The sequence below is a fragment of the Neopelma chrysocephalum genome, unplaced genomic scaffold (assembly GCF_003984885.1).
Source record: "Neopelma chrysocephalum unplaced genomic scaffold, ASM398488v2 Primary Assembly neopelma1_24, whole genome shotgun sequence".
Classification (NCBI taxonomy): Eukaryota; Metazoa; Chordata; class Aves; order Passeriformes; family Pipridae; genus Neopelma; species Neopelma chrysocephalum.
This window is the reverse complement of record NW_020897693.1, coordinates 30089931-30106394: the sequence shown is the minus strand read 5'-3', so window position 1 is coordinate 30106394 and position 16464 is coordinate 30089931. Positions and strand designations below refer to the sequence as shown.

Sequence of the window (16464 nt, the reverse complement as noted above, 5' to 3'; positions counted from 1 at the left end):
ATCAAAAGTAAAAACCTTTTAAAAGTAAATGAACAATTCCTATCCAAATAGCAGAGGTAGCTGCTGCCATAATCTACGGCTGATTTCCTATTCTTCTGGCACCTTATAGAGACTATACATCAGTCAACAATTCTCTATCCAGTGTCAACTTTTGCTTCAGGGAAGTCAAAAGACTTTATCATCTTAATCCAATGCAAATCTTTGAAGAAAATAGTCTTGGCTAACCAAAAAATTCCTGAACTTTTCCTGTAGATACAATTTCAAAAGAATGAATAATTTTGCAGAGAGAACAAATGCTTTTGAGCAGTCTGAGGATATTCCTCAGGATATGGCATACACACAATTTTGTGAGCTGAGAAGAAAATTAAAACAAAGGGCCTTTGGAAAGCATAAAAATATCAGAATATTTTTTAAATGGTCTGCTAAACTAATGCAACTGTGATAAGCATCAAATTGTTCGTGACATTCAGTCTCCTTATGAAAAGCTACAGAATTTATTAAGTTTCTATTAAAAATAGTAAAATCTACATACATTGATGAAGTTTCCTGTTTTCTATTACTTACACGATTTTCTGTCTGTTGGTTTCCTAAGCCTTTACGAAACACATCTCTTCACAATATAGGTCAAAGCTGTAGCCAAAGCAATGCAATTATAAACTTACAGTGTCTATTTCTAATTATACTGTGGCCTATAAAAAGTTAGCTGAGTAATGTTTCAGAGAATGGAGACGATTGAGCATTAAGTTTCACCTCGACACACTTACAAAAGCTATAATCTTCACATCAAAAAGGGATCAAGAGCTTTACACATGACAAACATCTTTTTTACCTTCAGAAATGAAAGGTTATAAATGTTTAAGCCTAAGATTGTGATTGAAGAAACTTTACAGTACGTAGAACAGTGAGTGAAAGAGACCAAAGAATCTTCTCTCAATATTCAGAAATCGACATCCACAGAGAAAAAAAATCTGTCAATTTTGCAAGTTAGATTTACAGTGCACAGGAAATGTACTATTTCAAACTAAACGTTAAGATTATGCAATACTTGTAAAGAACTTGAAAACCAGCTGATTTAAAAAGAAATGCTTTTGTTGATAAAAAAAATTGCAAACTGATAATTTATTGCTTTAGACTTTTTTAGCATTTTGTAAAATATTTCGGTTTAATGGTATCTTACCTCATTTATACCACAAGGAGAGTTTTCAGGAATCAGCTTTGCAAAAAAAAGACTGCCCCATTTCCTTTCCACAGCTGAAAGAGTTACATGCAACCAGCAATTCAAAAAATACGTGTCTGTTTTCAAGACAGACAAGTAAGCCATAGATGATCTGTAAGCAAATCCATCTTCAGTGAAGAGTCAACAGCTTTTGTTTTACATGAAATACAGTGAGTAGTCTGCTGCCTCTACCTGTGTTATTGTGCAGATCAAGTTTAGGCCTGTCTGCTCTTCCCCTGCACGTTCCAAGCTACAGTAGTGATTTCTCAACATTCAATCTGCTGTATGGCAGCTCACTGAAATTTCAGCCGACACTTGTAGACTTGCAATTAGCAAGGTTATTTTAAGCACTGACCTAAGTTCCAGCAGAATGTTTATGGCATTATGACAGGAAGGAATCTAGTATCATATCAGTCACTTGGTAAGCCTGTAAAGCTGATCTTGGAGACAAGACCCTCTAATTCACAGCACAAAAGTAAATATCTGACCTCCAATTTACTTTAATTTCTGGTTTTATGGCTTGAATAGAATGGAAATATCTACTTGGTTAATATCAGGAAGCTTAGAACTTATTTTAGGACCTGGCAGATCATATGCTTGGAACAAATGTATTAATAGGAAGTTATGACTTCCCTAATGGAGAGATTCATGGCTTACAAAACAGAGACTGTTAGTTTTGTAATGTTCACATTTGTAATAATTAACTATTACATTCTGAATGGGAAGAGAAAATCACATAGTTTTTGAACTTATAGCTGGACTCTATAACAATACCTTTTTGTTTCTCCTTGGTTATCTTGAAAAGGGCTCCCTCTTCTGTACAGGCCTTTGATAATCCTCATTTGTCCTGGATTTCTTTGGAATTCTCTGGCTGTCTAACTATTTCTAAGTCATGTCAAATGGCTTGGTCATACCTCCACACCCTCATCTGCTGTTCATTCACATTACCCCCCTCTCCCTTCTTTTTTCTTTTTTATTCATGGATCAACTTTCTTGTTCCCACCCATTCTCATACTTCCAATAGTGGCAGATTTAACCTCACATATGGAACCATGACAAACAGCTTCTCTGACTGCCCCAGGTTAGAGCTATAATGGTCAGCCAGCTCACGTGTGTGCACACACACCCAAGAGAAGCTTTTCTGAAAGCAGCGCAATCAGAAATGCTATTATAGGAGAGATATTTGTTTAAAAGAAAGTAAATGAAGGGGGAAAAAAAACAAACCACAAAACCAACCAAAAAAAAACAAAACCCAAGAAAAGTTGTTGCCTTTGCAAATTATTTAGTAATTTCTACACATCACAAATCACAATGAAACTGCTCCATTGATATCGTAGCAAAATTCACTGGAGGCAAAATGTGCTTTTGAGAATTAAGAGTATTGAGAAAACAATAGTAAAAACAACATAAACTCCTGTTGCCCTCATTTTAAAATATTAAATTTTCCTGAGTTACATACAAATTCAGATAGCATTCAAAACAATTAGCAACAAGCTGAGTGTTACAGGTATCCTAAATAGCAAAAATTAAATTACAATATAGGCAGCAGGAAAAGTCTTCAATTACATCATAAGATCAAGAGCTGGAGTTTTTGAGTGAACTGGCCATTCATATACTTTTAGGATTGTCAACACTCAGAAGGATACTGTAATCACCACTAATAGTACAGTACCTGAACACATACACACAGCTGAATTCTGGACATAAGTTCAGAAACACCACTATCATGGATACACAACTACTTCTTTCAGAAGAATATTTTTATAACAGAATATTTCTTATGAAATACCATGACCTAACTATTTGAAGACATCATGAAAGCATTGACTTGCTAATGTAGCATAGCCTCAGCCATCAAAAACTCTAAGGACTTTAAGGAAACAGATTTTTTCTTGCTCAGACATTCTCTTTTTTTTAAAATCTGGGAATCACAAAATCTGCATTTAAATAAATACCTTTTCCATTTTAGATCCCTTCCTGAACCTGTATAAATAGGTTGATCTCTGTAGGAGCAAGCAGAAATCTCAAAATGGATAACAGTATGTGATTGAAAAATGGCAGGAAAAACACCAGTAAGGCAAATGTTTTGTTTCAGTGCTTAGTAAAAAAGCAGATTAGGACTACTGAGTTCAGAGTAGAGGGGAGAAAAATTTGACCGTAGCAACATTTCCAGGTTTGGCCATGGTTGCTTGCTCTGTGCTCAAATATTATATTCACTGCATTACTTGATTTTACTGAAGTCATCTCAAACAGTGTTATACGAAGCCCTCTGGATAAATTTTGTAAACAATTGTTGCTCAAAATTATTTCAAATTATTTCAGTTACAAATTTTTTCAGTTCCAGTTTCAAATAATTCGGTTTCTAGAAATATTATATCTTTCCTAGGAAAAATACCAGTTTTCATCAACTGCTAGTGCTTAAACAGGTAGCTACATAGGCTACAGTAGATTTATATCCTTTTTGCAAAATGAAATAGATTTTCTAAGTTTAATTAAAAGTTTATTTATATGAAACATGGGCATGATACATTGAGACACTATGATTTTATGAGGCTCTCCTCTGTTTTGGGGCTTAACTTGTAAAATGCTGAGAAAGAATAACTAAGGATCAGTGGCTCAGTTCTCTCTTTGAAACTTGATTCATACCTGCCTAATAGCAGGAAATCCATTTCCTGTTGAATATCAGGTAACTCCAAGAAACACATCTCAGAATGTTGTTTGCATTACTAGCTAGTGCTTTACTTGCTGATTTCACTCCCTGTTCCAGGAAGGAGCTGTAGATGAGTCAAGTTGGATGAGAAAGGCATGTAGTCTACTGATGAGTTGGAAATAGACTACCATCTTACTTAGGAAAACTATAAAGATCTTAAATAAAACTGCGGTGAAAGAAATATAAGCAGAATAATATACATGAGCTGACTTTAATAATCAAACACTGCACAGCAGGAGGACAATTCAGCAGAGCTGGAAGGTTTCATCATAAGTGTTTTGAAAGATCTTTATTGCTAGCTCTGTACAATGGGGCACATTTTCAGCAAATTATTCTGGAGATGTGAAAGACAGAAACCCATAAGGAAAACAGCTCAGGCTAGAATTAATGAATGAGTCATATGTTTTCCCTGAAACACAAATATTTCTGGAAGGCTTAGGTAAAATGCAAATTTTCAATGAAGTGACACCCGTGATCAATTTTATCACTCATGTTGACTTATACGGTCTAAATAGAATTACTGAGTGGGGGTTTTATTACTATTTATTTGTTAATAATGAGGGAGTTGGCAGGGTTTTTTAGGGAAAAAATGAATAAGACATGAAAGACTTCTAATTTCAAACTTGTAACATCACTGTAACTTTTTTCAATTACATACTTTCATTTGAGGTTTAATTCCTATGCCTTTTCCCTTGAGCTAATCTTTACCAACCAGATAGCCTGTGTAATTTGTATTACAAACTCAACATTTTTTATATTACTGACTAAAAATTCAGCCCTTATTTGCAAACAACCTGGTCTTTTATGAGTATGGCAAACAGCCCTGGGTAAGATGACTTGAGCTAGTTTCAAGCTTTCCAGTTAAAGAAATCTTCACTGGAAAAAATATTTATTAGTTAAAATCAAAATTTTACAAAGAAATTTTGATGGAAAATCTTCTCAAAATCAGAATAGGCTTTCTTTCCATGATATCCAGTTTGTATAACTGAATCAAACATGCATGATTTAAAAAAAAAGTGGTTTACAGCCCATTATGTTTTTGTGATTCTCAAGTGCGATGCAAGGGACCAAAATTAAGATCTCTTTTTTACTTGGTATTTACTAATTCACAGATGCGGAGCTATGCGTGGAGTACATCAAGAACTCAGACACAATAATTCAAGGTGGGTATCAAGACAAGTACTGGATATATGAGATATTGTTTTTCTGAAATTTCTAAGATAAAATGCAATTTGTGGATTTGAAAATTTCAGAATAGGATGGTTTTGTTCTCTTGCAGGTGATATAATCAAGAGTAAATACAGGAGTGGTAATGTTCAAACTTAATGAAGGTTGAATTCACTGATAGTTTCATTATTTCCCGTAAAATTTTCCCTAAGCACTCCACCAAGTCATTATAAACAAAAAAGGAAAACATTTCAGTTAGAAACAACAAATAGATTGACAGCAAAGCAAATGAATTTTAACACATCAGTTTTTGCAGTCTGTATATCTCTATAATTTAATTAAAAAATAAAGTTTAAAAACAGTCCCAGGTGTTGGTCTAACTGCCTGTATTTGCATTTATTTAGTATCTTCAGAAAAACTACATGAAGAAATGCACTTATGTGAAGCAAAGAGAAGTAGTAGGCATTAACCTCTCCTTTTTCATGAAGGAAACATCAGTAAATACTGCCTTCGGCATTTTCTTTCCTGTCATTCAAACTGAGTATCATTGAGAATCACTTTTTACACTCTTGTTATGTACCCCTTTGTCACAACCTATCTTCCATTTGCACACAGCAGAGATTGAAGGTTTAGTCTGTTCCTTTCTGCATTGTCAAAGTCTTTCTTTCAGAAAATAAGGAATTAAACAGAGCTGCTTGGAGTGCACACATGTTGGCTCCCTAGTGATTCTAGCAAACAACTGCACTGAAAACCGATGAACCTGCAGATTTCACTCACACTGTTCAAACTTAGTATTCTATTAAAAAAACCCTCAATGCATTATCATTGCAAAGTATGAGTTGACATATTTAGAGATATATATTGTAATTCTAAGACTCTAAGTGGAGTAAGACTTCTCTATTATAACATTTCATTATCCCCCTGAAAAACCAAAATCTGAGTAAGGTTACTGCAGAGGAAAACTTTTTCTAAATTATATTTCCAGAATTTCATAGGGAATAAATATGACAGTTTTAGCTTTTGCTCTGAAGGATTTAATCATTAAAAACTCTAAATATGGTCTTTCCTAGGAAATGAAAGGCTGGTTAAAACCACTTTTCCTTCTCCTATTCCAAGTGACTGATTGTCACGTTCTAGACATTTCTAGGCAATGGGATTACATAATTCAATTTTTTTAAAAATGAAAGCAGCTGTTACATTCAATATTCATGACCTATAAGTTTTCCATATATAGCTATTCAGCTGTTTTTTCAGTCCATCTGAGTTGCAGTGAAACGAAACTGTGCAAAAGACCTAAAAGTTTTATTCCATCGTTAAATGAATGCACATACTGTTCCAAAGCAACAGAAAGAAAGCAAACCTTACAAAAATCTTGGTCTTATCACTGCTTCAATGGATTGCAAGTCCCTTATTCATCCCACACACAAAATCAGTACAGTATTTTATTGCATATTTCGCATTGCTTCTTATTAGCATTTGATGTGCACAGCTGTATGCACTATGTGTGAATAATTCTTATAGAACTTCCTAGAAGGAAAGAAAAGAAGGGAAAGCACACACAGAGATTTTTAAGCTAAAGCGCAGATACTTTTGAAGATACTTGCTCTCATAATCAGCTGCTTCAAATTCAGCCTATCTTACATCTTTTTCAATGGCTTTACTTTGTTTTATTTTTTGTTTTTTTCCGGTGAAGGATGAGGTTGGTTCATTTGTATAAAAGGGGTTTATCATGTTCCTATTTAGATGTTTAGATGGTCATAAACTTATCAAAGTAAGTTAAACAAGATCCATTAGTCTACTTAATGCATAAGGGCATTTCTCATGATAAAATTTAACATGCTGGATACATTACATTTCCACTTATTGCAAAATATAAGAGCTCGTTGTGATTTAAATAAATCGTGAAGTGTAAGCAAAACAGTAAAGAACCATGCTATTACAAAGAGAGAGTTTGCCTTAGGAACTACCCGAGAGGGGGTAATAACAGCAGTAGTCTCACAGATTTCTTGAACTGCAAAAACTTGCTCTTACTGCTGATTTTGCTACCAGTTTATTTTGGACATCAGTACAAGCCATATTGTGTCTGTATGGTCTGCATTATGTCAAGTATATAGTGGGTGCATTCACACTAACTGGCATTGTGTGCCAGTTAAACCATATTCAAAACCAACTAAAATATTAATTTATCCAGTAACCCACACAAACCTGAAGCAGCTTTAATTTTGTATCCAAATAGAAATTTTGTTTTTGAATCCAAAGAGAGGTTATAGATATCGCCATATTCAAGAACACCTTTAAGTTAAATACTGCCTCTTGTTAGAAGTAGTGTCAAACTCACATTTTTCTCATAGAGAGCACTGTAGAAAATGAGTGCTTCAAGGGAGCAAGAGTATAAATATTTATAAATATAAGTATGTTCATAAATGCAGACACATTTCTCTGAGGGCTCTATATCAGCCTCACTATTACAAGATCAAGCTTTTTATTTTGTAAATCTTTTTACGTTAAATTTGACACATTAGTAGCGATTTTTTTTCAGATAAATATTAAAAAAAACCTTGCAAATTACTATTACTATTGATGCTCTATAGTTCTGTGCATGTGACAATAGACTATTTCACCCCCTTCCCCTCCAGCATCAAGGGCGGCAGCAAGGGCGGCATGTGGGCAGCTCCTCCATCTCTGGAGCACTAGGTGGTGCTGCAGCACAGCCGCAACCGAACCTGCTGGCTCTGAGCTGCGCTGGATCTGAAATGTCTCATTGCTCTTCTTAACACTGAAGTTTCTAATCCTTCTTACTGAAGACTATTGCCCAAGAGACTCTGAATTTTCACGGTTTTTTGTCGGGTATTTTTCCTTTTGTTTTAACATAAATTCTAGATTTCTAGGACACTGTAATTTCTGTGGTTTTCTCACAAATGCTGTAAGAATAGAAATAAGGAACAAAAAGAAAATTTATACACATAATAAATGCAGTTAATTACAAACAAAGCCAAATTTTTGAAGGTTCTCATGTACCTCTTTTATCTTGTTATACAGTGAACCAAGAAGATAAATAACAAAGATTTTCCTCCAATAGTATGATCCAAACTTGTACTTTTTGAAAGTAATTTCTCTAATAGAAATACAACGCACTAAATATAAAAATAAGTTAAAAAGGTACAACATTATAAATATGTTATTTACACGTTAAAAAGAAACTCAAATGTGCTATTAAACTCCATGTTTCAGTGGTTCCATACAGTTCAAGGGCTTCCCAGGGGCATAAAGTTGCCATTGTCCACATTTGCAAACTATATCCTAAATGTACATTAGTTCTCTGGCTTTCTTTATATTACCAAATACAGAGGTTTTGACTTTGGCAGTTTGGGGGGGTGGTGGTTTTCTTTTTTTGTCATTTGGTTGGTTGGGGCTTTTGGGGGTTTTTTGCCCTGGTAAGTAGACTTCCAGACTTCCATGCACTGGGTAATTTCCCAATTGCAACCAGTTCTGCAAGAGAGAAAAGTCTACTTGCCTGAAACAGCTGGATGAAGTGAGGTCTTCAAAGGAGCCATGAAACATTTAATAATTGCGATTTAATGGAGGATTCTTGTAAATTATTGTAGATGTCTAATTTATAGTTCCTTCTCAGTTGCAATATTTCACTATCAAAATTAAAATCACCTCCTGTCTATAAATGCTAACAGCTGTATTTCTTATTCAAGGTCAAATTATTCAAACATCAAGGCAACAAAATCATTATTCGTTCAATTATAACAACTGAATCTTCATCTTTGGTAAGGGAACGAACAAAACTAAGAATAAAACCCCCAATAAAATCAGCAAGATCAGATTCTTGTAATGTAGGCTGCTGAGTAGCTCATTTGCTGCAGGAACATACCACAACCATACGCAAAACTCTTCGAAGCAGAAGCAAGTCTGCCCATTCATTGATTTGAGCATACTAGAAAAGGTATTAAAGATTTTAAACTCAATCTTCTCTTTACTCTTCTGTAGTCATAGAAATTACACAAAGCCAGACTTCAGAAAAAACGCACTAGAATGAAGTAAGGCCCATGTGGAGAGAGCAGCACCGTCTTCTACTTCACTCCTGCATTTTTAATGCAGTATTCATGGCTGGGCTTCGCAAACAAAGATTTGGGAAGGGCTCTACCCACGTTTCTTGCAAGCGCGTTGGTGGCTAAAAAGGCCAATACAAGAAAGGCAAGTCCGGTTGCAAAAGACACAGCAGAAAGACTCCTTGGATGGTATATTCTGCAAGGCTCGATTCTTTCTGCGTTGTCTTTTCTCCTCAAGAGTGATCCTGCGTGCTTTCTCAAAAGCATCAGCAGCGTTATAAATGGACTGTCTCCAGGCCTCCCGGTTAGAGGCCAGAGTAGACCAGTTATGGTGATCAATATCAATATGCTTTAATGCAGTAAGTATTCTTAAAAATGCGCTCTGGCAGGCTTCTGCTCTCTCCACAGAACATGGCGTTGGTCCAGGTTAAGAAAGCAAGCACAGCTTTTTAAAGTAGCAATTCAGTATGGTAGCAGATGACTAGGCAATGTGCTTCAGTGAAAAGAAAGGAAGAAGAAAATTAAAAAGGACAGGAATCAGATGGCAGTTTTGAAAGACAAAAATTGTGAGAGAGAGAACCAGAAAATAGCTGAAAGGAAAATAAGAGAGAGGAGAGAGGCTAGAAAATAAAGCTAGCAACCAAAAGCTAGAAGCTGATTTGCAACCTAACAAATAAAACTCCTGAGCTGACACGCATACACGTGTATTCTTTCCAATAGAGGAAAATGTCTTTTTCAGCAGTTTGTAAGATACCCATATAACATGGGTATCTTGGTAATTTTTCAAGCAACCTCTATGATAACTTACAGGTGTGGCCCTGTCATTCTGACTTGCTGTCTCCTATATAAGATAACACAGTAGCAAACAGTCCATCTAGTATTTAAGAACTAGTCACAATTCAAAAATCATTCCCAAATACTGTAACTACAAAACTGAGCATGGGAGTTTAAATTGCAGTGGAGATTACCATGAAGTCTTTGCCACTCAAATGTTTGGTTTGATGATTCAGTTGCTCATTAGCTTTAATTAAAAAAAAAAAAGACGGATGATAAAACAGGGGTAGACATTGAGAGAGACTATAATTCATAATTAGGATCAAAAAAGAATCTTGAACAGATTTATAGGGAAGTTATTCTTGTAGATCTTAGCTGAAAATCAAAAGCATATAATTTACATTGTAATATGGTAAAAAGCATGTTTTCAGTATTCCTTATTCTACCTGAACTTTGAAAGAAATACAGCATTGTCAGTATTTTGTGGATACTTAAAGTACTCTTTGAAGAGACAGTTATATTTGTGAGAATTCATAAGAAGTCACACACATTTACAGGTAACGCACCGTGTAAAATTTGCTATTTTAACCCAATAAATCAAAATTATCTATTTCAAGTTAAGATCCTAGCCCCACATGAAAAATAGGTATAGAAGGGATCCTGTACCTGATAAGGGACAAATAACTGTGTAGCAAACTGTCTTGTTTTCACAGTTAAACCAGGCATCCAAACTTTCAGGAAACCCCTATTAATACTGTATGAAAGAAGTCCAGATGACCTTAGCAAAGAAAACAGAATAGCTTAAGTGGTACCATGTCTGTACAAATCCTACTGTACTTGGAAATATCTGTCTTCCCTCTATTTTATCATATGACTCACAATACTTGATAATATTCTTAACTGTCCAGATTGTGAGATTCATTTACTGCCTCAAAATCCTGGATTTAATTTAAAGGTTTCTAGCCCTGTTTGCTTCTCAGTAATATAGAATTAAAATAACTGTGGAAGAGCAAGTACAAATATTCAGTTTAGTATCTCAGCTCTATGATTTTAGAGCATAGTTGGCTAATGATTTTGCAGCCTCAGTTAATGATTTTGTCTGCTAGCAGCTGAAGACCACTGGGATGCAGAAACAGATATCAGCCATACCTTTCATACAAGCTGACTGTCTGGTGTATAAACCACTATGCTCATCCCACAGAGCACTTCAAATTTCAATTCTATTTCTTAATTCTGTGGGGTCATTTGGATACTTTACTGTATCCAAGAGTACAGATAGTTTGCACCATTTAAAATGTAACATTGTTCCCTGACTATAATTTCTTATTCCTAAAGATATTAACAGTACTCTGTCATGTCAGAAATTTTTATTCTGTCAGAGTACTAAGTAGACTCAAAGACACAGAGTAGCCCCTCAATAACTATGAAGCATGAGGTGAACTGCAAACACTCACACACACTCACATTAATGGTGCACTACAGTGAATTGTAGTATAGTTGCTCTAATATTTTAGGGCAGGTAATTCAGAAGAATCTTTGAGAAAAAAAACAGAAATGCATGAGGAATAAGTACATATGCAAATGTTGATGTAGTAGTGCCACTGTATTTCTTTTATGGTACTACAAACATGGTGCATACACATACAAATATATTTATGCAAATATATGCCTATATATGTATGTCAGTTATTAAAAATAATGTATTTCATAATGTCTGATCATAATCACACTGGAAGTGCACATATAAAATCACCTATTCCCTATACATTAGCAGATAAACTATGATTAAATCTACAGAACCTATTCTGCAGAAACGCTACTTGCTTTCTCACCTGTGGGACATCTGCATTTTTAATTATCAGAAGCAAATGTATTCATCTCAACACAAAGAGATAAATGGCCACACTAAAAGATAAGACTATATTGAAACTTGCTTCCAATCCCTTTTGAAGTACGGGACCACAGCTAAGAGCAGTTACGGCTCCAGGGCTCACCGAGGAGAGTAAAAACAATATAGTTCAGATATTTATGAGATGCATTTCCTCAGCTAATACAGATTATGAAAAGTAAGTACACTGCTCAATGGGAAAGGGAAATTGCAATGTGCTACTACATTCAGTGGGATTTATATTTTGTGAAAACTTAACAATGGTCTGTCAGAATTTTGGAGTGCTACAATTACCGTACTAGTAGTGCTGTAATGTAGAGCTGCTTTATGCCTTTTAAATTACATGTGTTTTCCAAAGAGAAATGGAAACATTTCCAAAAAAAGAAGTGCTCCATCTTTTGAAATGCAAAGCATAGAATCATAACTGACTACACAAAAAGTACTGTCTTTCTCCAGAGAATTGTTTACAGGGAGAAATAGGAGAGAGCATTCATAAAGCTTTAACAGATCAAACTGGCACGTATTAGTTCTCCTTTTCCTCCCTGTTTCTGCACAGTCCTGTAAACGAACCACTGTAAATGGTTCAGCTTCAAAGAGAAAATTTATTCATCTGTCTCTAATTCTGCACAATTTCACTAGAGACATGGAACACATTAAAATCTTCAAGTCAAATTTTTTGGATATATGTGCATAATTCTGCTAATGCCTCTAATGCCTCTTTACACACGACTCAAAAAAGCATAAGACAACCCATGAAAAAAAGAATCTCGTGTGTATTTTATAACCTTTTCTGAAGATGACATCACTACAACTACAATGTCAGTCAGACACTAGCCTGAACCCAGTGCTCCTGCCATCCAGCTGTATTTGTTAGATTCAAACAATGAGGGCAAGCTTCAGAGAAATCCTTAAGAAAAGGTCAGGGTCAAGTATGGCTCCCAGGCTGTCCTAAGAAGACAGAACAAGCTCAGGCAAGGCCACGTGAACTTCATCTCAATCCTCCAGAAGGCATCTCATACACCTCAGTCACAGGATGGCTGCAATGCACAGAGCAACAATTCAATTAAAAGTATAAACTCAGCTACCCAGACATGTTGCCTTCTCCACAGGAAAATGCACAGCACCCTTTTGCTTTGCTGATGTATGAAGGAATCACATCAATTCATAGCAGGCTTTTTAATGGTGAACTACAGAGAAAGGGATTTTATGGAACAATTGATACAATTCAAGAGGTAAATATCCAAGGACGTTTAAAAATCACAAACTTGTGGAACCTGTTCTTACTGAAATGCAAGTTTGTTATGTTATTTAAATATTTATGTTGTGGTTTTGGCATTCAGACAGCAACCATCCTATAACTTGAAATTTCTTCTGTCAACTCTTCCATAATAAAAGACTATAAGGGAATTTTAAACATAATGTAGCAAACTAAAAGTTCCTTACATTTTGTGCAATTTTCTGTGCCTGCTCTGTTACTGCTCATTTATGCATACTACAGTTTTTGAATACCTATAAGTGACAAGTAATTATAAATTGAAAAGTAACAAACCCAGCCAGTATAATGACTGGAAATATGTCTACAAAGGCTACTGAAATATGCAAAGCAAGAAAACATCTATAAACATAATAGTTCACAATGCAGATCAGAACTAGATGACTGCTATAAAACATAACAATATCCTACCTTCTAAACAAATAGACTCAAACAAATCCTCAAGAAAAAAAGTCACCAGAAGGACTTATGTGGCACTGCTTTTGTGTGTATTTGTTTGTTTACACACAGATATATATTTACACAGATAGATATATATATAAAAAAATTAATTCAATGAAGTCACAGCTACTATAATAAAAAGTCCCATTGGCATCCTTATTTTTGAATAAAAATAATGATATAATATCAACAATCTCTAATTTTAAAAGTTGACAACATTAAATCTTACTTATACCATTGAAATAGTATTAATTTAGGGTTTTCCAGAAAATCTGGACATCAGCATATGTTATTATCATCGCATATATGTATACTAAACAACAAAATACAGTCTCTCAGCAAATGTTTTCATTAAATAATTTGCAGGATGACTTAACATACAACATTTTTTTCATCATAATGAGAAGTATTTATATCACTACATTATTATATCCAGTAAACATTTGTGTCTCAGTCAGATTAGGATATAGGCTAGAAGAGACTGTAATAGGTAACATCTGCACTGTAATCTGATAGTTACTTTAATATTTCTCCAGAGACCACTAGTAGAGTACATTAGCTCATTCTCTAAAGTCTGTATTAACATATTTTAATGTAGGAGCAATATGGAGTGAGAAGGGGAAGAAATGATTATATTTGGTCAAAGTGCACTTACATGCATTCCTGTATTGCTGAGGTCTAAAACAGAAATTCTGGAATAAGTATATATTTCAAAAGTGTAGGTATCCAAATGAGAGTGAGATTTTCCAGAGTTTTTATTTTTACAACTAGAAGAAACTAGGAATGATAAAAGACCCACTTTTTTTCTCATCTTGAAGCTCCAATTTCCTTTTCACAGGCAAATGTTCACCTTTCTTCTCCTGAGTCTCCTGAGTGCTGAACAATCCAAATGTCTATTTTAGGACAACCTTAAGACCTCCATAGAATTACAGATGCTACTCTGCTCTTATATGTACAGCCTCCCTGAATTACACCACCCTTCTATATCCCAATACATTGCTCAGAACTAATGACTGCATCTCTACCTTCGGAAGAAGGGCATTCCTTTGGAGGAAATGTTACAGGTTGCAGAATTTTTGCTCAGTATGTCCTTACTAGTTTGCTTTGAAGAAACTCAACCTGATGTAAGGAGCTGTTCAGATTGTACCCCTGCATTAAGAAGAGGGCTTAGGTACATTGTTCAAAATTTCTTTCCAAAGGCGTGTATATGGACCCCAAATGAGTTTATCAGGTAAAATATGCCTTTTTTTTTCCTTATTTTTCTTTTTTTTTTCAATCTGTTTTGCCCAAGCCCAGAAGGAATATTACCCAGTGCTGCTGTCTTCTACCACTCCAGTGAATATTCAAGTCCCTTTGTCACAAGAGCAGTAATTCCACCAATTTTTATTGGTATTCTTTCCTGGCACTTCTAGAAAGGATGTCCAAGCTTAAAAGGGTCCAGCACACTGTCTGCAACATTTATTATCTATTCATTTATCCTGATTTATTATGCAAGCCAGATCCTCTGTTATCACTGGGGTTACCAGTTAAGTCTTCAGCTTTTAGCTACTTTCATTCCCTTGATACATAGATAACAGCAGACTAACCAAGTAGTTCTCACTTCTCTACTCAGAAACAGATAGAAATTTATTTATCTTCTATCTTAATTTGATCCCTCAAATAATGACCAGCTTTCTTTAGAAGGCAATTGAATTTACAGTAAAATTTGTATGCTCTTTCTCTTTTCATACTGTCTCTTATGGCACCCAAGCAGACAATTAATGGAAAGTTTGCATAAATATGGGCTATATAAATAGACTTGCTTACCTAATTCTAACAGAAGAAAGAAAATCAATCTAACTCCATTGCATCTGCACAGACTGAATAATAACCAACATGAGACATGGAAATTTTTTTCTATTAGTCTGAATGGCAAAGTTTAAACCCAACTAATTTTTAAGAATCATCGTATTAACCTGCTATTATTTTCTTTTTAAAAAGTTTTAATTATCAACACAGATTAGCTAAACACTAAAGGTATAAAATTTAATTTTAAAGTTACAGTATTACCTACAACTACACTAGATCATAATTTAAAATTAGATTAAAAATGTCAGGGTTTAATGTTTTTTCTAAGGTTACTGTTGAAAAACAGGTTATCTGAATTTTTATAAACCAATACAGTCACTAGCAATACTTAGGTACTTGAAGTTAAAAATATGTAAGAGCCTAGAAAGGCTCAACAAATACATGTTTAGTGTAAAATATTTGCAACATTAAAAATAGTTTCAGCACTAACAATAATATATAACTAGCAGTCAACCAATGCATTCATGTGTTTTTTGAGAAATGTTATAAGCAAACAGGACAGGATTCTTTTTTACATTAGGAACTTAAAATTGGGCCTTCAGGAATGTGTTCTTAACAGACTTCAATGACCAGAGCAGAATACATATTAGGTAGGCAACAGCACAGTCCTGTATCATCTTGATCAGTTGCCATTTAGCTTGGAGATATTTAAATGTCACAGGTAAACCTCTGTTGCTCATTTCAGTGAAAGTATTCAAGTGCCTAAAATTTCACATTTCTGAGCTCAGACTACCATAAATCTTGACAGGTAATTTAGCACCTAATTTCTAAGCCTACTTAGTACCTAGAAAATTGACACTGACTTGATCATCACTTTCATTCTTGAAGACTCTGACCTTGTAGGCAAGTGAACAGCACAACCAATGCCTGCAGGATTGCACTCTATATAGAAGAGAGCATTAGCCTCTGTTTATGTTTGATAACATATAGCAAGGGATTAGGACAATTTTTAAGGGACGTGAAAAAAGTGGGTTTGTTGCTGTCAGGTAGAAAAGAATTTAGCCCAACATCTACAAAACTTTTACAGTTGTGGTGTCATTGTAGTAAAGCACATTAAGATGTGGTAAACAAGTCACATCTTTGTCCATA

General features: G+C 34.8%; 1 protein-coding gene and 1 long non-coding RNA gene across 16 annotated transcripts in view; one reads left to right on the top strand and one right to left on the bottom strand.

Moving 5' to 3' along the window:
• The window catches only part of AKAP6 (A-kinase anchoring protein 6), a 274653-nt gene that overhangs the window by 203158 nt on the left and 55031 nt on the right, over positions 1-16464 (bottom strand). The window contains exon 1 of one of the 15 annotated variants that reach the window (XM_027670443.1): positions 1409-1536. The exons of 13 other annotated variants lie outside the window; for them this stretch is intronic. In XM_027670443.1, coding sequence (XP_027526244.1) covers positions 1409-1489 — 81 coding nt within the window. In that variant the 5' untranslated portion in view covers positions 1490-1536. Of the gene's footprint in view, positions 1-1177; positions 1388-1408; positions 1537-16464 lie in introns of those variants that run through there. One more of the 15 variants, XM_027670434.1, reaches the window with a different exon arrangement.
• Positions 1643-15196, top strand: LOC113960770. The gene is made up of 3 exons (XR_003532096.1): positions 1643-1691; positions 9090-9199; positions 14366-15196. It is a non-coding gene; the product is annotated as an uncharacterized LOC113960770 (long non-coding RNA).